Source organism: Bos javanicus, chromosome 17 (assembly GCF_032452875.1).
Source record: "Bos javanicus breed banteng chromosome 17, ARS-OSU_banteng_1.0, whole genome shotgun sequence".
In the NCBI taxonomy this organism is placed as follows: Eukaryota; Metazoa; Chordata; class Mammalia; order Artiodactyla; family Bovidae; genus Bos; species Bos javanicus.
In genome coordinates, this window is record NC_083884.1 from 53,917,604 (window position 1) to 53,938,249 (window position 20,646).

A 20,646-nucleotide genomic window follows, 5' to 3' on the forward strand; every position below is an offset into this window, starting at 1 on the left:
TGTAAGTGCTAGATACCAAAATGCATGCTAAGTCACTTCAGTCTTGTCTGACTCTTTGCAACCCTATGGACTGTAGCCCGCCAGGCTCCTTTGTCCATGGGATTCTCCAGGCAAGAATACTGGAGTGAGTTGCTGTGCCCTCCTCCAGGGGATCTTCCCCAAATACCAAAAAGTGTTGTTAAATAACACCCTCTATGATCTTCGCATCAGTATGCCCCACGCTAGGGACTGAAGTCAAAGTACTCTTCCTAGGACTGGTGAATTCAAGTCTTACTTCACTCCTCCCCCTGAGATGAAGGCCCATTCACCAGGGGGTGGGAGTTTGGGGTGGGAGAAGGATAAGAACACAGATGGAGACATGTGACTTGAGGAAGATGCAGACCCAGCCCTGGCGTTTCTGGGTAGACTTGGTCCTCGCCTAGCAACTTGCAACCGAATACTGTTTTCATAAACAGAGGAGCTTTGATGTTTGGGGAACATCATTAGCAAGGCCCAGCCAAGGGGGGAGCTTTGAAGGGAACACTCTAACCACAGGATGAAATACAGCTCCTTCCTCAGAGACAGAGACAGAAAGGATGAGCTGCAGAGTTGGAAGCCTCCCTCCTTGTGCAGAAAAGGATGCTACCATCCCTCAGTCACAGTCTGCAGAGTTCCAGCCAGAGCCCCTCTCTCCTGTGCCTCTGGAGTGTGCTCCCCACTTCATAGTCATCAGAATGTGGACAGTTGTAAATCAGCCCCCTGTGAGTGCTCTCGGGACCCTCCTGTCCCTCCCCACCCAGAGAGGATTGGCAAACATTCACCAGCACGCCATTGCTGGAGCCCTATGTGGTCCCAGTTCATTGTAGGGAAGGTCTCCCCCACAATGTGGGCCTGATGATAACTTTCAGAGACTGGGTCAGTAAAAATTTGCGGGGGAGGGGCACTTCCCTGATGGTCCAGTGGCTCAGACTCTGCACTTCCAACAGGGGGCCTAGATTCGATCACTGGTCAGGGAACTAGATCCCACATGCCACAGCTAAGAATTTACATGCTGCAACTAAATATCCTGCATGCTACAACTAAGACCCGGAGCAGCCGAATAAATATTAAAAAATTTTTTTTGATAAACCAAATATTCCAAATTGCTTCTATGCCTACTTTTTCTTGCCTGTAACTACAACTCTAAAAATGGTTCCCAGCTCAAATACTAATAGACCGGCAAGCTGCCAGACTAAAAGTTAGGCCACTTGAGGATATATTCAAACAGAGAGATAGTAGATATAAAGTGCTTCAGAAGACGGATGTGTTCAAAGGTGAGATGGTGTAACACAGCCGCTCTTCTAACAATGAATGATTAAACACGGAACGTCTGGTCATGACCCAGTGACCCGGAGCAGAGTTGGAATCCGTCTACCGATGCGCTTGGTAAGCTCTTAGGTCAGGAATCCAGATGGCTGCCCAAATGTCTTCTCTCTTGCTCCCACACATGTGTCATTTTGGCTGCCTCTGAAAACCTTTCCTAGCTCTGGGTGAGCCTTTAGGGATGGAGGCTGCCCCCTACTACAGAAGCTGGGGGATGGGGGCCATTTCACTCTTTCTTCTACCTGGAAGTTCTAGGTCCTGGGCATGGGACCTAACCTTGATCTAGTAGGTGGATGGTCCAGTCAGTTGATTTTTTTTTTTTTTTTTACTGACATATAGTTGATTTATTACAGTATTATGTAAGTTTCAGGGGTACAATGTAGACACTGGTTCCCTTTTCTCCCACCTTCACCACCATTTGTTACTTATGGTCTTTTTGATGACAGCCATTCTGACAGGTGTGAGGTGATGTAGCTCTTTGTGGTTTTGATTTGCATTTCCCTGATGATCAGTGATGTCGAGCATCTTTTTATGTGCCTGTTGACCATCTGTATGTCTTCTTTAGAAAAATATCTATTCAGGTCTTCTGCCCATTTTTCAAGTGGGTTGCCTGTTGATTTTTTTATATAATAGCTTTATTGAGACATAATTAACATACCATAAAATTCACCCTTTAAAGTTTTTTTTAGTATAGTCACAGAGTTGTGAAACCATCACCACAATCAATTTTAGAACATTCTTGTCATCCAAAAAAGAAACCCTCTACCCATTCGCTGTCATTCTTTCTACCCCTAGCCTTAGGTGACTGAGAGTTTATTTCCTATTTCTATGGATTTGCCTCCACTGGACATTTCATGTAAGTGGAATCATATAATATGTGTCATTTTGGGTCTGACTTCTTTTTCTCAGCATATTTTACATCCATGTGGTAGCATGTATTAATACTTCATTCTTCTTACAGCTGAGTAATATTCCATTATGTGGATTTACCACATTCATTGATGGACATTGGGTTGTTTCCACTTTTCGGCTACTATGAATAATGCTGTGATGATGGTTAGTATACAAGTTTTTGTGCAGATGTGTATTTTCATTTCTCCCAGCTACATACCAGTTCACCAGAGGGGAATTGCTGGGTCATATGGTAACTCTATGTTTAAAATGCTGAGACACTGCCAGCCTGTTTTCCAAAGGGCCATTTCACACTCCCACCAGCAGTATAGGAGGGTTCCAGTTTATCCACATCCTCACCAACACTTGTTACTGTGTTTTCATTTCTTTTTCATTTTAGTCTTGTGGAGGTAAAAGGGTATCTCATTGTGGTTTTGATTTGGAATTTTGAGGGCATATGGGGCAGTGGAGAAATGACTTACAGCAGAAATGGCCATTGGAGAGCCTGAGGTATTGGAGGCACTGAGCTCCCAGTGGCGCCACTGGCATCCTGGCTGTGGTTGCTTCCTGGTCATTTACTGAGCTGGCCGCTCCAGTCTTTCCACTGAGCCTATGGTCCTCAAATAACGTCACTTTCCACTGAGGCTCAGATCAGATCAGATCAGTCACTCAGTTGTGTCCGACTCTTTGCGACCCCATGAATCGCAGCACGCCAGGCCTCCCTGTCCATCACCAACTCCCCATCGAGTCAGTGATGCCATCCAGCCATCTCATCCTCTGTCATCCCCTTCTCCTCCTGCCCCCAATCCCTCCCAGCATGGGAGTCTTCTCCAGTGAGTCAACTCTTCCCATGAGGGGGCCAAAGTACTGGAGTTTCAGCTTTAGCATCATTCCTTCCAAAGAAATCCCAGGGCTGATCTCCTTCAGAATGGACTGGTTGGATCTCCTTGCAGTCCAAGGGACTCTCAAGAGTCTTCTCCAACACTACAGTTCAAAAGCATCAATTCTTCGGCACTCAGCCTTCTTCACAGTCCAACTCTCACATCCATACCTGACCACAGGAAAAATCATAGCCTTGACTAGACGAACCTTTGTTGGCAAAGTAATGTCTCTGCTTTTGAATATGCTATCTAGGTTGGTCATAACTTTCCTTCCAAGGAGTAAGCAACTTTTAATTTCATGGCTGCAGTCACCATCTGCAGTGATTTTGGAGCCCAGAAAAATAAAGTCTGACACTGTTTCCACTGTTTCCCCATCTATTTCCCATGAAGTGATGGGACCGGATGCCATGATCTTCGTTTTCTGAATGTTGAGCTTTAAGCCAACTTTTTCACTCTCCACTTTCACTTTCATCAAGAGGCTTTTTAGTTTTGGTGTCGTCTGCATATCTGAGGTTATTGATATTTCTCCCGGCAATCTTGATTCCAGCTTGTGTTTCTTCCAGTCCAGCGTTTCTCATGATGTACTGTGCATATAAGTTAAATAAACAGGGTGACAATATACAGCCTTGACATACTCCTTTTCCTATTTGGAACCAGTCTGTTGTTCCATGTCCAGTTCTAACTGTTGCTTCCTGACCTGCATACAGATCTCTCAAGAGGCAGATCAGGTGGTCTGGTATTCCCATCTCTTGAGGCTAACCAGAGCCAATTTCTATTGCTGCAAACCAAGGGTCATAATTGATACTATCTTTGATAACATTTAACTTAGTCTTTATACTTACTTCTCCTTCCTGAGTGCCTTTTCTCTCGTTGCAGTTCTTCACTTCTCCCCAGAGTACTGTAACAGTCTCCTTGCTGTGGTCCCTTTCCCCAGACAACTCCTCTTGCCCATCACCTGAGGCCCATCACCCTAGGCCCCTGAGATGCAAGTTTGATCTACTTCTCTCCCTTCCCTTTAAGTTTAACCTCCTTGCTTTAGCACACAAGGCCATCCATAATGTGACCACTGTCTTCCCTGAGTTGCTCTCCTGCCACTTCCCCCAGGCACCACTCAGATAGGCTTAGAGCGAGTACCACATTTATGTAACTTCTCCACCTCTCCCTGGTCGCCTCCTCCTGCTCCTTCTCCTTCCCACTCTATCTGGTCTGGATGCCCCTATGTCATATCACAAAACACTGTAATTATTATTGACATATCTGTTTCCCTCACTATGATGTAACCTTCCAAAGGGGAAGAGCCAGTGCTTCCTGCCACATTTTATCTCTGGGCTTAGCATGCTGCAGGGCACACACAGTTAAACTGAGGTCGCTGTTAGAGGATCTGGCACCGGTTACTGCTATTCTGTCCTCTCTCCTAGAACAGTGAAAAGGTGGAGGGGATCCACAGCACACTGAGGGAGAGGTAAGTGACCAGGATCTGGTGAAGCTTCACTGTATGCTGGGCTGCCTTTGGGATACCACCAGTGACTTGGGGGAACACGACTCTGGGGAACGTGGAGTTAGACCTGACTGCGAGAATGGACAACGAGATCGTGGAGAAAACTGTGTCTTTTTAAAATGTTGAAATTCCTGGGGGAAAACCATGAAGGATGAATTCATGCTGACTGAGGGCTTAAGGTTTATGGGGCTGAAACCCACTGTGAACTTCTGCACGTGTGTCTCCTGTCACATGAGACGACATACCAGCTTCAGGGCGGCTCCACCTGTGACTTCTCTACGGTCTTTCCTGGGCTCCTCTGAGGGGCAGCCTATCCTATATCAAGACTCTGAAAGTGAAGGAGTGAGAATGGCCAGACCATCCTCTTGAATATGCGGCCTCCCTCCCTCCCTCCCTCCCTCCTGCCCATAGCCCACATGAAAACATCCCTATTTGGACTTGGGAGGAAGGACCACGCCACAGTGGTACTGAAGGAACGGGAGAGATGGTTCTAGACTTCCGTGTACCTCACCTTGAGCCTATGTCCCTTTCTAGGGTCTGACCATACAAACCTGTGGCTCACTGAATGCGTCTGGCCTTGGTGTGTCAGAGGGTCCCACGAGACTGCTGGCCCAGCTTCCCTTGTGTGCACGTTTAAGGCAACTAAGATACACTTATTGAAACTAAGAAATTAAGTTTGGAGCAAACTATATCAACTAAACCACAGACTTCCTCTGGGTTTCACCGGTTCTTCCTAACGTCCTTTTTTTTGCCCTGATCCAGAAAACCAGGATCCTGCTTCACATTTCGCCATCGTCTCCCTTTAGTCTCCTTTGACCTGTGACAGTTTCTGAGTCTTTTCATGTTTGTCATGACCTGGGCTTTCTTTTTCTTTTTTTTGGCTGTGCTGGGTCTTTGTTGCAGCACGTAGACTCTCTAGTTGTGGTGTGCAGGCTTAGCTGCCCCATGGCACAAGGCATCTTAGTTCCCCAACCGGGGATCAAACCCGCATCCCCTGTGTCAGAAGGCAGATTCTTAACCACTGGACCACCATGGGAAGTGCCATGACCTGGGCATTTTTGACGAGTACTAGTCAGGTGTTTTGTATAGATTCGTCATATTTGTAAAAATCTGTTGGATTCATCCTGGCCAATGAGGTGTACCAAACTCCAGCCTGTGGGATGGATCTGGGCTGCCGTGTCTGTGTGGTCTGCAAGCTAAGAATAGTTTTCACAGTTATTTGTTTGTTTTTGGTTTGTTTGTTTGTTTGGGCCACCAGGCAAGTGGGATCTTAGTGCCCCAATCAGGAATGGAACCACAACCCTGCTGCAGTGGAAGCACAGAGTCTTAACCACTGGACCACCAGGGAAGTCCCAGTTTTCACATTTTTAAGTGGTTGAAAATAATATCAAAAGAAGATGATTTCATGATATGTGGAAGTTCTCATGAAATCCACATTAATTTCAGCATCCATAAGTAAAGTTTGATTGGAATGGGGCCACGCTCATTCTTCTCTGGACCAAAGTTCTGTGTGGCTGCGTTTGTGTTCCAGCAGCCGAGCTGAGGTGTCCGACAGCCCACTGGGTCCACAGATCCCCACTGTTTACTCTCTGGCCCTTTCCAGAGAGTCTGCTGACCCTGATGCGGATGGCCTGTAGGGGCCGGATTCACTTTGATTCAGAAACTAAGTCAGCTATTAAAAGAGCACTGAAGCTTCATGCTCATTCATTCAATCGTTCTGCAAATATTTATTGAGGGCCCTTTGTCAAAGCTTGCAGAGACCCTTATTTGAGCAAGTGTTAACTGGTGCTAAAACCCTGGAGTTGGAAGAGATTAATTCTCATCAGACATCTTCCCGAGTCTCAGGCACAATTTCTGCCGGCAATAATAATAGCTGCCGTCCTATTTTGAGCACTACCTTATGCCAGGAACACTTTATTTGCAATATCTCTTTTAATCCTCACCATCACCCCAGGAATTGTTCCAGGAGGAAACTGAGGTTTAAGAGATTAGCCACACCCGAGGGCACACAGGGTGCTACTCAGTGTCAGAGGCAGGACTCAGCCCAGCCAGCCTGCGGGGCCAGTGCTGTGTAAACAGAACGCTCACCCCGCACCGGAGGGGCCGGGGGTTCTGGAGGAGAGGCTGGGGGGTGGGGGAGGCTCTGAGTGGTTCCTGGACGACTATGCCTTTTCCACCTCCAGAACTCTGGAAGCAACAGGCCAGGATGCAGAGGCCAGCAGCCAGAGGCCCATGTGATATGCTATTATCTTTTCAAAAGAGCATCACATGGTGCTTTCAGAGCATCACATGGTGCTTTCTGGTGTCCAGCGTGTGTCCCCACGTCTTGAGGTACAAGCCCAGTGAAACTGTTTGCCATCTCTCCTTCCTCCTTTCCTGGTGTCCCTGCTCTGCCAGCCACCTGGTTGGGAGAGTCTGGGTTCTCTGTTCACTTGGTAGGAAGGCGTCCCCCGCTTCCTCCCCTGGCCTGGGGCACTGGGGCCCGGCTTCTCCATTGCCTGTGTGGCCAGCTGGTGGGCCTGAGGGGGATGGAGGTGCAGATGCCCTCTGGGGGCCAGAAGGTACACGTGCTGCTCTTCTTCCTGGTCAGACAGGCTGAGAGACACCCCAAGAAAAGCACCAGCAGGAGCTCCTCTGGCCAGGCTGTTGACACGGATCCTGCTGCCCCTGGCCACTTGGGCCTTCCTGGGTGAACAGCCGCCCTGACCCTAACCCTTACTCTATCTGTGTGTGTGCTCAGTCGTGTCTGACTCTTTGTGACCTCATGGAGTACAGCCCACCAGGCTCCTCTGTCCATGGGATTTCTCAGGAAAGAATACTGGAGCCGGTTTCCATTTCCTACTCCAGGGGATCTTCCCAATGCTGGGATTGACCCATGTCTCTTGCACTGGCAAGCAGATTCTTCACCACTAGAGTCACCTGGGATGCCCACCCCTGCCCCTAACCCTTCCCGGTCGTCACCAGGACCTCCCCTCCACATACTGACTCAGCACAGAGGGACTGAGGCTCAGCCTGGGCCTGAAGGTGGTTGCTGCTACTGGCCCAGTCAGAGCAGGTCCAACTGGTCACAGGCCTATTCTGCTCCACACAATGACTCCAATATATATATCGTTGATAAGAACCAAAAAAGAGGAGCCAGATCCAATGAGAGAAGCTCCCTGTGGGTGTCCAGAGGACATCCAACTCTGAGCTATTTTTTTTGGAAGGAAACAAGTCATTGGAGAGTTTTCTGTTCCCTAAAGCATCCCCAGGAACCTTTTAACCAGCTTGATAATCTATCTCTCCTAAGCCCTCAGCGGCTGCAAAGTTGATTCATAAAGCTTGTTTTCCTTTTTGGGTTTTTCAAAAAGAATGCAATGTAAACCAGCTTGCGAAGCCCTGAAGGTAAAATCTGACCAGTGGGGCGCCTGCTGGACCATGGCCCACGCCGGCTGTCCCAAGGTCACGGTGACACGGCCTGGCTGGGGAGCTGGCTCTGTCCTGCGTTCCGGGGTGTTCTGAGGACTCACCAGGACCCAGGTTTCCGAATGGCCGCCACACAGGGGGCTCTGTGCCAGGAGAAGGATGCTGAAGCCGTCCTGTTTCTCTCACATGGAACTCTGCCCCTGGGGAGGAAGGACCTTTACAGAGGTCAGCGACGTCATCTCAAAGGCTGCTTTCTCTGGGAAAGGCACTGGTTCGGGTGGGCGGGGGTGTTGGACTGAACACACGTGAAGGATAACCTTTGGCCCACTGGCCTGAGAGAGGCTTCATAACCGAGGACGAAATCGGACTATAACTTTCATCTGTTTATAGGCGAGGGATACCGTCTTTTCAAGGTCAAAACGGCGCTGCAGCCTTAGCCACGTTCCTGAAACAACCCCTGAGCGGGGATCTGTTTTTGCCTGCTAGGTGTTCTGCAGCCCAGCGGAGTTCAAGGTTGTGAGCCAACCAGATGGGCCCGTGCAGGGTGTGTGTCACGGGAGAGGGTAGCTGACACGGGCCGGGCTCTGCCCTGGGGAGGCTGGCTGTGTGGTTCTAGTCCAGGTGCGCACCCACAGGGCTCCAGGGGGGCGGGGAGGCGGGCTTTTTCTGCATTCACTCTGGCAGCTGCTACCGGGGTTAAGCTTGGCTGATGATGCTCTTCATAACGGCCGCACACAACTGCTCGGGGGGGTTTACTGATAAGAAGCCACAAGCCAGGGCTCTCAGCAGCACCGAGAGCCCAACACCTCCTGCCCCAGTCTAACAGCCGACTGGGATGATCTGTATCTGGCCATGTTAGGCTAAGGGTCCAGGTGCCACTCGAGACGATGGGAATCAGGCCACACGTGTGACAAGGAAGGACAACTGCTGGCTGAGGCCCTCTCTGCCCCCGGGGACCATGCCACCTCCTCATCCTGGCAACCCTGCTCCAGGAAGCACTGCCATGGATCAAGCATGGGGATGGCAGTCGGGGTTTCCAGCCACCACGTCCATCCAACCCCCAGTGTTTTTCTTGCTTCCACCCACTTTTCTATTTCAGACAGAGTGGAATGTCCAACTCTGTGAAATCTGTTGCTTAACAGAAATATGCTTTTAATGTCTAAACATTCTGAAGATTAGAGCAGGGGTAGGGAAATGCCAGAATAGCGGTACCTCTGGAGGGGAGAAAAACCACACATACACACACAAAGTCCTTTGTGCTTCAGAAACTCTGCTCGGCTTCACTGATCCTAGGATCTTGTCCAGAATCTTGGGAAATGGTTAAGCCAAGAATTTCAGTCGTGAATATTTCTGCTGTGATTTCGTCTGGAAGTTCTTCTTCTAAGCAAATTTCAGAACCTAACAAACAATAGAAGAAAGCAAATGCCTTCATAATGATTAGGTTTCTAAGTCAGAAGCATTTTCCAAAAAATATAAGGAACTGATACAAAAGAGAAGTGAGAGGCGCTCTGTGCTGGGATTTGGCTCTGGCTCCTTGAGAAGTCCTGGGGTGGAAATCGGTCAAAATCCCTCCTTTATGGTTTGGGTTTGGAGCACTCTTACCCAAATCTCTGCACACGTTATTGGAAAACCTCAAGTATATGGCATCATTGATTTTACTGTTTTGAGACACTTAGGAACACTGTATCCATGTATTGTGCATATGTGTGTGTGTGTGAAAATTACATTCTGAGATACCAAGTACACAAGGAATGGGGTGGGGGAGCTTGCAGGTTGGAAATGACAGATCAGATTCTGGAGTCTAGAACTGTCTGATTAGGAACCCTGTTCAATTTGAAACTGGGAACAGACAACAGAAGGAGAGGAAGAAGGAAGCCCGGTGAGGGGTCTTTGCTCCTGACTTCTTGGTGGGGCCGTGGGGCATTCCTCGGGGTTTGTTCATAGACATGTTCCAGCACACTCAGGCCAATGGACTAAAAGAAGGAGGTGGGAAATCCTCATATAGGGAAGAAGAAGAGGATGATCTTTTTTTGGCCACACTGCACTGCATGTGGGATCTTAGTTCCCCGACCGGGGATTGAACCTGTGAGCCCTGCAGTGGAAGTGCCAAGTCCTAACCACTGGTCCACTAGGGAAGTCCCCAGGAGGATCTCTAAAGACGTTCAAGTTCTGGCAACTTGGGCTGGGGCTCCTGCCTGCCCCTGAGTCACTGACCCTCTTGTCCTTCAAGCCTCTCCTGACTATACCTCCCCTGAAACGACTTCCAAACCGTACTCTCAATTAGTGGCCAGTGTTTGCCTACCCTAGCTGGAAAGATGAGGACTGGGTCGGGGGAATAAAGGGAAAAACAAGGCCAGAAGACACAGGGGATGTCAGAGCCCGGGAACAAAGCCTTTTATCTCTTCAACGTGACCACCGCTCCCTGGTCCTTTCATAACTTATTCATGTTGGGTTCCCCACAGACCTGCTTTGTCGTGTGCGCAGCATGAAGGAGAGTGGCTGGCACCAGTCAGGAGACATAAATGCACTCAAGTCAACAACAAATTAGCGTGCCCTGGTTACGTGCCCAGACAGAGCCCACTCGCTAGTAGTACCTTTGACAGAGGAGGCTGCAGGCTCGGATTTCCAGCCCTCGGGATTCAGTCCAAACAGTGTGGCAAAGCAGTCCGTCATCTCCTCTTCCGTCATGTGCTCACCTGGGCATCGCAAAGGGAAAAGGAGGCGGTTCGGCTTGTGGGACTGAGCTTCACATCAGAGCTTAGCATCATCTTTCTAAAGTCTTCAAGAGAATTATTCCATGGGTTTCTTTTTCTTAAGATGCAAAAGCCACCTAGGAAGTCCCGTGTTACCATCACATAGACTTCCCTATATGGTGCTAAAAGTGGGGCTTCAACCTGGGGGACTGTGTTGGGGCTTGTGCAGATGGGGAACAGCTTTCTGATAAAGACTTCACTTGGCTTCATTTCAGTTTCCCTCATGTTAGAAACACCAGTTTCGCTGAGATGAAATGATCACCCAGAGAAAAAGGAAAAAAAAAATTTTTGTTTTTTTTGTTTTTTGGCTGTGCCACACAGCATGTGGCATCTTATTTCTCTGACCAGGAATTGAACTCGTGCCCCTCACATTGGAAGTTTGAAGTCTCAGCCACTGGACTGCCCGGGAAGTCCCTAAAAATGATTTTATTTTTTTTTACACTTTGGTGTGGTTTTATTTCACAAATGTAACCCAATCTCATGGTACCTCATCGTGAGGTCAATGGCTGGCACTTGTATTCCTGCTTTATGAGTGCTGTGCTAAATTGCTTCAGTTGTGTCCGACTCTTTGCAAACCCATGACTATAGCCTGCCAGGCTCCTCTGTCTATGAGATTCTCCAGGCAAGAATACTGGAGTCAGTTGCCTTTCCCTTCTCCAGGGGATCTTCCCAACCCAGGGACTGAACCCATGTCTCTTATGTCTTCTGCACTGGCAGGCAGGTTCTTTACCACTAGCACCACCTGGGAAACCCAAGGTAAGAGGAAGGCATCCAGGGCCCTGAATTGCGCAGTCCCAGGAAGTTGGAACACATACTCCATCCTTCAGGTCCCCGCCATCCTTCCCTTTATCCCTTGTTCACCAGCCATGTGGGTCAGTAAGCAGCATCCTCAGGGCTGAAACTCTGTGAAATCAAAGATGCGGGTGTCTGGGGGCTGCCTTCCCAGCTCAGTTCTCTCCAGGGGGATGGGCCCAAGGGTGTTACAAGATCTACCTATTTGTGTATTTACCTTTAGTGTGAAGCAGATTCAGAAAATCCTCTCTTTGAATAGCCTTCTCTCCCTTTGAATTGGTGAAACCAAGAATGTCAAAGCTCTGCTGGATGCCGCTCATGGTGTTACCGAAGGGTGGCCTATGATTGAGGTAGACTTTGAAGAAATCTGGTAAGTTGATTTTGTCGGTGAGCTTTCCAGTGTCCACATACTCACTAAATCTGATTTCATTAAACATATCTTCAATCTAGAAAAGAGGTTTGGCGGTGGGGTGGTGGGGGGAAAGACCATGGTAAGCAGATAGATTTCTAAGAATTGGAGCATAACAGACAAATGTTCGTAGTTAGCTTAGAACATGTCTGCTATGGGTTGACTGTAGCCTCCCGCCACCCCAACCCAAGAAAGACAGGTTGAAGTCCTAACTCCTCATCTCTCAGAATGTGACTTTATTTAAAAACAGGGTCATGGCAGATGTAACTAGTATGACGAAGTCAATACTGGAATAAAGTGGGCCTTTAATCCAATATGACCGGTGTCCTTGTAATAGCAGTGGGGCAGGTGCAAGCTGGTAGTGGGCCTGCTCAGCCATTGATCGGTGCCACAGTGGGCCCCTCCCCAAGCAAGCGACCATTAGTGAGCAACTGTCAACGAGACACCATTAGTGGCCCTGCTCAGCGATTGGTTGGTGCTACAGTGGCCCGTCCCCCTCTTGTGTATAAAAGGAGCTCGAATTGGGACTGAGCGGAGATGATTTTTTGAGATGCTAGTCTGCCATCTTCTTGGTCTGCTAGCTTTCCTATTAAAATCGTTATTCCATGTTCCAACAACTCATCTCCTAATGTATTGGCCTGTCGTGTGGCAAGCAGAATAAGCTTGGCTCAGTCACATTCTCATTAAAAGAGGAGAAAGACACTCAGGACCAAGATGGACAATATGATGGTGGAGGCAGAGGTTGGAGTGATACAGCTTAAGCCAAGGAAAGACAAGGACTGCTGGTAACCACAGAAACTAGAAGAGGCAGGGACGGTTTATCCCCTATGTGTTTCACAGAGAGCCTGACCCTGCTGACACCCTGATTTTGGATTTCCATGAGAGAATAAATTTCCATTGTGTGAAGCCACCCAGTTTTTGGTACTTTTTACAGCAGCTCTGATCCACTGTCCAACTGGCCAATACTATTAGCACTGGCATGAACAGTGTTTCATTTTATCACTTTTCACCTAAGTATCAAAGATCTGTATAGTCAAAGCTATGGTTTTTCTAGTAGTCATGTGCCGATGTGAGAGCTGGACAATAAAAAAAGGCTGAGCACCAAAGAATTGATGCCTTCGAACTGAGGTATTGGAGAAGACTCTTGAGAGTCCCTTGGACTGCAAGGAGACCAAACCAGTCAATCCTAAAGGAAATCAACCCTGAATATTCACTGGAAGGACTGATGCTGAAGCTGAAGCTTCAATACTTTGTCCACTTGATATGAAGAACCGACTCATTGGAAAAGACCCTGATTCTGGGAAAGACTGAAGGCAGGAGGAGAAGGGGATGGCCGTGGACGAGATGATTAGATGGCATCACCGACTGGCCCCAGGAAATGGTAAAGAACAGAGAAACATGGTGTGTTGCAGTCCTTGGGGCTGCAAAGAGTCAGACACGACTGAGCGACTGAACAAGTCTTGCACTGTATTTGCTATGTCCCTGCTTTGTGAAGAAGCTGTTTTATGCCATGTGCTCAGTCGTGTCCCACTCTTTGTGACCCCATGGACTGTAGCCTGCCAGGTTCCTCTGTCCATGGAATTTTCAAGCAAGGATACTGGAGTGGGTTGCCATTTCCTCTTCAAGGGGATCTTCCCGACCCAGGGATCAAACCCATGTCTCATATGTGTCTCCTGCATTGCAGGTGGATTCTTTACCTACTGAGCCATCAGGGAAGCTCACAGAATCCTGAAGAATTTAGAAATTAGTTTATAAAAATAAGCAAATAATTCAGTGTGAAACTCAAATACAGGACCTATCACTATGGTAAGTTTCTTATGACAACTGCATTGTAGTTCTTTTTTCCTTTCTTTCTTTTCCATGTTTATCCTGCAATGTTTTATACACACAAAGATATTTTGTAACATACACACGACTTATGTGATATATTTTTTAAAATGAAGACCTAGGAAGCCATCATTCATTGAAAATATCAACACAGTTGACAAATATTAAGGGAGACTAACCATGAAAAAAAAGACCCAAATTTTAAAAATTATGAATGAAAGAGGGAATGCAAGTATTGACACCAATCTTACAGAAATTAAAAGGAGTATGAGCAACTGTGTGCCAATAAATTAGATAACTTAGGGAAAATGAACAAATTCCTAGGAAGATACAAATGACCAAAACTGACTCAAGAACAAATGGAAAATCTGAACAGACCTATAACAAGTAAATAGATGGAATTAGTAACTTTACAACTTCTGTGAAGAAAAGCCAAGGACCAAATGACTTCATTGGTGAATATGTCTTCCTCCAAATTGAGGGGTTTTGAATTTTATAGAGAAAGACAAGGAGAGAGAGAGAGAATAAGAACCATAGAAAAGTGGGAAATAATGTTTTCCCCCAGAACATAACTCTAACTTGGTCTGTAGGAAGAATTTGGAAGATAATCTGTATTTGTACACAATATTTACTGGTAGATAACCAATTTCTTCCTGTCCACTAAATACATGTAGAGCAAAAACTGAAAGAAGCACCAGTTTGAAGCAGTGTCAAATATCAGCCAGTCTGGAGCATCCCAGCGTCTTGGTCTTGTCCCAAGTATCAGGAAGAAAATACAAACCTCTTACAGTCCAACCGTCTGATCATAATTACTGTGAAAGATCTGGGGCACTTTCTTTTCACTTTTTCCCATGCATACAAAATACATGTGTCTTTTTTTGCAAATCTGGTTTGTGTATATATTCTTTTTGTATCCTGCTTTTTACACTGTATCTTAGTAATCACCTAATATTTTCAAAGAAGCTACATATTCTCAATGTAACACTCCCAGGAATGGTCTTTAGACATAACATCATTGGTTATGGATACAAATGAACCTTAATCATTACTATGTCACAGCTCTAACTGGTAACATTTTCATGTATAGCATTTATTGAGTTATATTATGTGTAACTGATGTTGCTGCTACTGCTGCTGCTAAGTTGCTTCAGTCATGTTCGACCCTGTGCGACCCCATAGACGGCAGCCCACCAGGCTCCCCCGTCCCTGGAATTCTCCAGGCAAGAACACTGGAGTGGGTTGCCATTTCCTTCTCCAATGCATGAAAGTGAAAAGTGAAAGTGAAAGTGAAGTCGTGTCCGACTCTTAGCGACCCCATGGACTGCAGCCCACCAGGCTCCTCCGTCTATGGGATTTTCCAGGTAAGAGTACTGGAGTGGGGTGCCATTGCCTTCTCCAGTAACTTATGTTAAACTATGTATAATTTTCTGTATAAGTAAAACTATATGGTAGCATATTATTTACAGATTGTACTATACAGATTTTTTTTTTTTTACTATTTATTTATTTGGCTGCCTTGGGTGTTAGTTGCAGCATGCGGGATCTGAGCTTTCATTTCAGTGTGTGCGGTTCTCTCTAGCTATGCCCCAGAGTCTGCAGAGTGAGCACGGGCCTTAGTACCTTAGGCACGCAGGCCTCTAGTCATGGCACACGGGCTCCAGAGTGGGCATGGGCCTCAGTACCTTAGGCATGCGGGCCTCTAGTTGTGGCACACGGGCTCCAGAGCATGCAGGCTCAGTAGTCGCAGAGTACAGGCTTACTGGCCTCACAGGCCATTGGATCTTAGTTCCCTGACCAGGGATCAATAAGGAGTCCCCTTCATGGCAAGGTGACTTTTTAACCACTGGACCACCAGGGAATTCCCTGCACCATATGATTTTAATAGTATGAGTATATGCACGTGCTACCGCTTACTATGAGCCAGAGGAGACTGGGGCTAAAACTACAATCTTTGATGACAGACCTCTATTCAAACCCTGGCTCTGCCATTTTCCATGTGACTTTGGGTGAGTAATGTGATGTTCCTTATCTTCAGTTTCCCTTTTTGAAAAGGCAGGTAATATGGTGAACGATTTGCAATAGAGCTGATCTGCAGCTTACTGTGACAGTGTATCTAAGCATGGACATAATGATTAAAACACAGTCAACAACTCAACAGCCATTAAGAGTTCTTGTGATTATGATACTTTCTACGCCCTTGCTGATTACAATGCACGCAATTATATCATTTATAAATATAGAAACTATAATGTAAATGATATGTGTACATTCTAAACACAACATACGATTTAAATTCAATTCAGAAATAGGACAGTAACTCAAAGATGACAGAAAGAAATCCCAAAGTGCCTGGAGTTATTCATACCCAGAGCATTCCAAAGATCTCAGGGAACATGCTTGGCACAAATCACTCTGTAGGTGATTCACCTCTGACTCTCTTTCCTTAAATGACTGATCAAAACTCACTGCCCAACAAGCAGAGAGCTGGCAGCTTTGGCATCACGACTTTCTTTCCCAAGCCTAGTTTGCAAGTGTTGGTTGAAGAGGCAGGTTCTGCTACGTGTCTGAACAAGGTTCACGCTTGGGAGAGGAACCCTGGAGCTAGAATGAAACACCACAGCCTTCCAAGGGCCCCTGTGGGCGGGCAGAGGCGGGGAGGAGCGGGAGCCCCCAAGGCCACCCAAAATGCTCTGGCTGGCTTCAACCCGGTCTTTTATTGGCATTCTCATGCTGGCCCGTCATCTGCTAAGGCAGGGAGCTTTAAACATTCTGAGGCCCAGGCCCCATTCCCAGAGATCCTGATTTAATTGGTCAGGGGTGGAGAATGAGCAGTCATAGCTTAACAAAGCTCCCCAGGGGATATGAATGTGTGGCCAAGGTTGAGAAGTTATGGCTTTAGGGCAGGGGAACTCAAACTATATCAGGTATAAAGATGACTAGGAGGCCCTGTTAAAACACGGACTGTTGGTCACATCCCCAGGGTTTCTGATTCTGCAGGTCTGGGATGGGGGCCGAGAATCTGCTTTGCTTACAAATCCCCCTGTGAGGACTGTGCTGCTGGTGTTGCGGGCCACAGCTTTGAGAATCGGTTCTTACACCGCGGTGCTTGACGGAGGTGATACTTGTGCCGAAAAGAAGCAGCACCAGCTCTTGTGATTTTCACTGAGGGTAATGATGGGTGGCAGCTGTGATGCATGGTCTAATTCTTCAGGCCTACATCTGTCTCCTCCATTAAGCTATAGCAATGGCATTCATCTCTATTTCCACTGCAGCTTCCTCATTCAGAAGGCCCAGAGAAATGTTTACTGAATGAATGAATTCACTGTGGGCACAATGTAAAAAGTTCTGTTAAAACTTACAAAAGGCCTGGGACTTCCCTGGTGGTCCAGTGGTTAAGACTCCGAGCTTCACTGCAGGGGATGCAAGGTTCAATCCCTGGTCAGGGAACTAAGATTCCACATGCCGCGTGGCGTGACCAAAAAAATAAACATAAAAATAAAAAAACCTCACAAAAGGTGTATTTCGAATAACTGCTTACTGCCCTAGTTAATTTAGTTCAATTTACTAGAAGTTACTGAGCATTTGGATTGGCATTGGCAAATGGAAGACTAGTCGTTTAATTATTACTAGGCGGCCCTGCATTCTAGTGTACACTTAGCCAATCAGTCAGCAAAGATTAAGCACCTACAAAGTGCCAGGCACTGGTCTGGGTCCTGTGAAGAAACACTTAGGAGACCACACACACACACACACACACACTCACTCCTGCTACAGTGAACTAACAGGAAGGCTCCATCACTGGCTGCTTAGCCTTGTGCCTACACCTGGGGGCTTTTCAAAACTATCCAGGCCCAGGCGCCACCCCAAAGTTCAACAGATTGGAGGCTGAGCCCAGGTATCAGTACTTTTTAAGTGCCCCAAGTGATTTTAACACGGTTGGACTCCATGGCTCTAAAAGATTTCAGTGCCTGAATGCAGGAGGTTGACATCCAGGGCTGGAGGAGTGTTCAGTAAGGGGGACTTGGGAAGACTGCCTCAGAAGAGGTGGGCCACTGAGGATCCAGGCAGTGGGAGGGGAGGGGAAGGCACTCTAGGCTGGGAAACAAGTGTGAGGAGGGGGGAAGCAAGGGAAGGGTGCCCACGAAACCCTTCCAAAGCACCCTCTGTGTGTCTCCCATTGCTGCTGTAACAAACGATTACACCCATAGCGGCTTGAAGCACACAGACTGACCTCACAGTTCTCAAGGCCACAAGTCTGGAATGGGTGTGAAGGGCCAGAACCAAGGTGTTGTTGGTAGGGCAGCATCCCTTCTTCCTTCTTTCCTTTTCCAGCTTCTGGAGACAACCAGCATTTTTTGGCTTGTGGCCCCCTCCCACCTTCAAAGCCTGCAAGCCCATCACCCTTTTGAACCTCTTCTTCTGTCATCATGGCTCCTCCTTAAACTCTGGCCCTCCTGCTTCCCTCTTATTTATTTGGCTGCTCTGGGCCTTAGTTATGTCATGCAAGATCTAGTTCCCCCACCAGGGATCAAACCCTGGCCCCCTGCATTGGGTGTGTGGAGTCTTAGCCACTGGACCCCCAGAAAAGTCCCCTGCCTCCCTCTTATAAAGACCCTTGTAGTTACACTGGGCCCACTGGGTGATCCAGGATAATCTCCTCATCTCCAGACCCTTGATATAATCATACAAGTGAAATCCCTTTTGCTAGGTAAGGTAGCATGTTCACAGGGAGTTACCCCCCTATATTCTATGCCTCCCCATTCTAGGCAACACTCTGGGAATGCTGAACCCCAGGATCCCCTCCCTAGATAACCCAGGCCCATTCCTAGGGCCTGTGGGGGTCTTGTCCTGAAGTCACCCACCTGAGAGGAACCTAAAGTGGTGATGGTTGCGTGACTCTGTGAACATACTAAAAACCATTGACTTGCATACTTTAAAAGGGCGAATTATGTGATCTGTGATATAGCTCAATAAAGTTGTTTAAAAGGAGGAAAAATACAGAGTTCCCTGGTGGTCTAGCGGTTAGGAGTCTGTGTTTCCACTGCATGGTCACAGGAGATCACGCAAGCCACGCGGCATGGCGAAAAATAGTAATAATGATAAAAGGAGGGACCTCCCTGGTGTTCCAGTAAGAATCCACCTTCCAATGTAGGGAATGTGGGTTCGATCCCTGCACTGATGTGGGTTGGGGAACTAAGATCCCACATGCCTTGGGATAACTAAGCCTGTGCCGCAACTACTGAGTACACGGGCCACAACAAAGACCTGATGCAACCAAATAAAAAAATAAACATTTTTTTTTAAAAGAAAAATAAAAGGAAGAAAAATAATACAGAGGTGAAGCAACGGCAAAGACAAGTAACAAGGCAAATAATATCAGTATTTTTGAAAATACATTTTTCACTATGACTATGATCTATTCTTTAATCATCATTAAACCAGTCAAGATGACAACATGCTTGTAAAAAAAAATTCAAACACTGGAGATGCAAAGGATGGAAGTAAAGTGCCCTATCATTCCTCATCCCGCAGCAATAACCAGTGTTCCATGTCCTGACTTACAGGATTTCTTCCTCGTTTGCAGTAAGAGGCACATGTCAAAACAGAATGTGGGGTCCGAGGCCAGCCTGCTGGGGTTCAGACCCCGGCCCTGCCCTCAGTAGCTCAGTGGCTGTGCGGGCTTCCTCCTCCCCCGAGGCCTTACTTTCCCTGGTGGTGAATGGAGATGATGAAAGCATTCCTTGCTGTGAGGACTGGACGCCAGGGAGGCTGGCGTGGCGCTTGGCGCCCAGCGAGCGCTCAAGCGAGAAGAGCTGGTCGGCTGCTGCCACTGTCGGTGTTATGACACTATGACCAGCTGTGCTCTCTTTCAGTAGCCGCTCCGCACTTCAGGATTTCTTTCTTTAGATGCTGTGAGTGCGGCAGGCAGAAGTCCTGTCCTGATCTCTGTGGGGAGGCACAGCGCTCCCTGGTGTGGGGTTCTCAGTGGACCAGGAAGGCCTCCCCACAACACTGGTTATTGCTGCGGGATGAGGAATGATAGTGCATCGTTCCTCTCGCCTTCAGGATGGAAACGCCTCCTGGTATTTATGTCTCAGAGCAAATCCAGCACACCAGGGACCTCTCTTCAAAGGGCGCGTTTCCAAACTCTCCTGGGGTCTTCGTCAGAGCAGAAACTACCCATGACCCCTCGCTCGGATTTCTCCTCCCTGTAGAGGGGCCGCTGTACCACTTGGCTCTGCTCCCTCCACCCCAGCTGGGACCACGGTTTAGCCACAAAGATTAGCGCACAAGGCTTTGGGAGGATTTGTTCGTTTATCTTTCTGGGTTTTGTTCTGAATACAAAAGCAATACAAGCTACTGCCTGTAGTTAAGAAAAATTAAATTCTTCAGGAATGTATGTAAGATGCTCCCCTCTCCCTGGCAATTTACAACCAAACCATCTATTAAGGAGGATGGATGCAACTAAATGGGAAGTTTTGTCGTTTGTAGACCCTGGATATGGGCTTATGCTGCAGATTTGGAAATACAAGCTAAGAGCTGAGTTGGCATGGCCAGTAGAGGGAGAGGAGGGGTGCTCCTGGGGGAGGGAAGAGGGGGAGCTAGGAAGCCCCCTGGGGTGGTCATCAGGACTGGGAAGGAGGTCTAATTAGCAGAGGTTTTGGAAGGGGGCATGGTTTGTTTTTTACTTTTTGGCCGCTCCACTCAGCATGTGGGATCTTAGTTCCCTGACCAAGGATTGAACCCTTGCACCACTCCCCACCCCCGGAATTGGAAGCACAGAGTCTTAACCACTGGAGTGCCAGGGAAGTACTAATAAGCAGTTTTAGGGAAACTGCTGTGAAATGT

The 20,646-nt window shown here is 47.5% G+C and overlaps 1 protein-coding gene and 1 long non-coding RNA gene across 6 annotated transcripts in view; one reads left to right on the top strand and one right to left on the bottom strand.

Moving 5' to 3' along the window:
* Positions 1-9,145: 9,145 nt before the first annotated feature.
* The window catches only part of CFAP251 (cilia and flagella associated protein 251), a 74,290-nt gene continuing 62,789 nt past the window's right edge, over positions 9,146-20,646 (bottom strand). For 4 of the 5 annotated variants that reach the window (XM_061384738.1, XM_061384734.1, XM_061384737.1 and 1 more), the window contains 3 exons: positions 11,779-12,007; positions 10,611-10,712; positions 9,146-9,414 (listed from right to left, as the gene is read on the bottom strand). In XM_061384738.1, coding sequence (XP_061240722.1) covers positions 9,278-9,414; positions 10,611-10,712; positions 11,779-12,007 — 468 coding nt within the window. In that variant the 3' untranslated portion in view covers positions 9,146-9,277. Of the gene's footprint in view, positions 9,415-10,610; positions 10,713-11,778; positions 12,008-20,646 lie in introns of those variants that run through there. The other variant, XM_061384739.1, reaches the window with a different exon arrangement.
* On the top strand, positions 12,516-14,682 carry LOC133228811 (uncharacterized). Its single transcript, XR_009730371.1, has 2 exons — positions 12,516-13,776; positions 14,472-14,682. It is a non-coding gene; the product is annotated as an uncharacterized LOC133228811 (long non-coding RNA).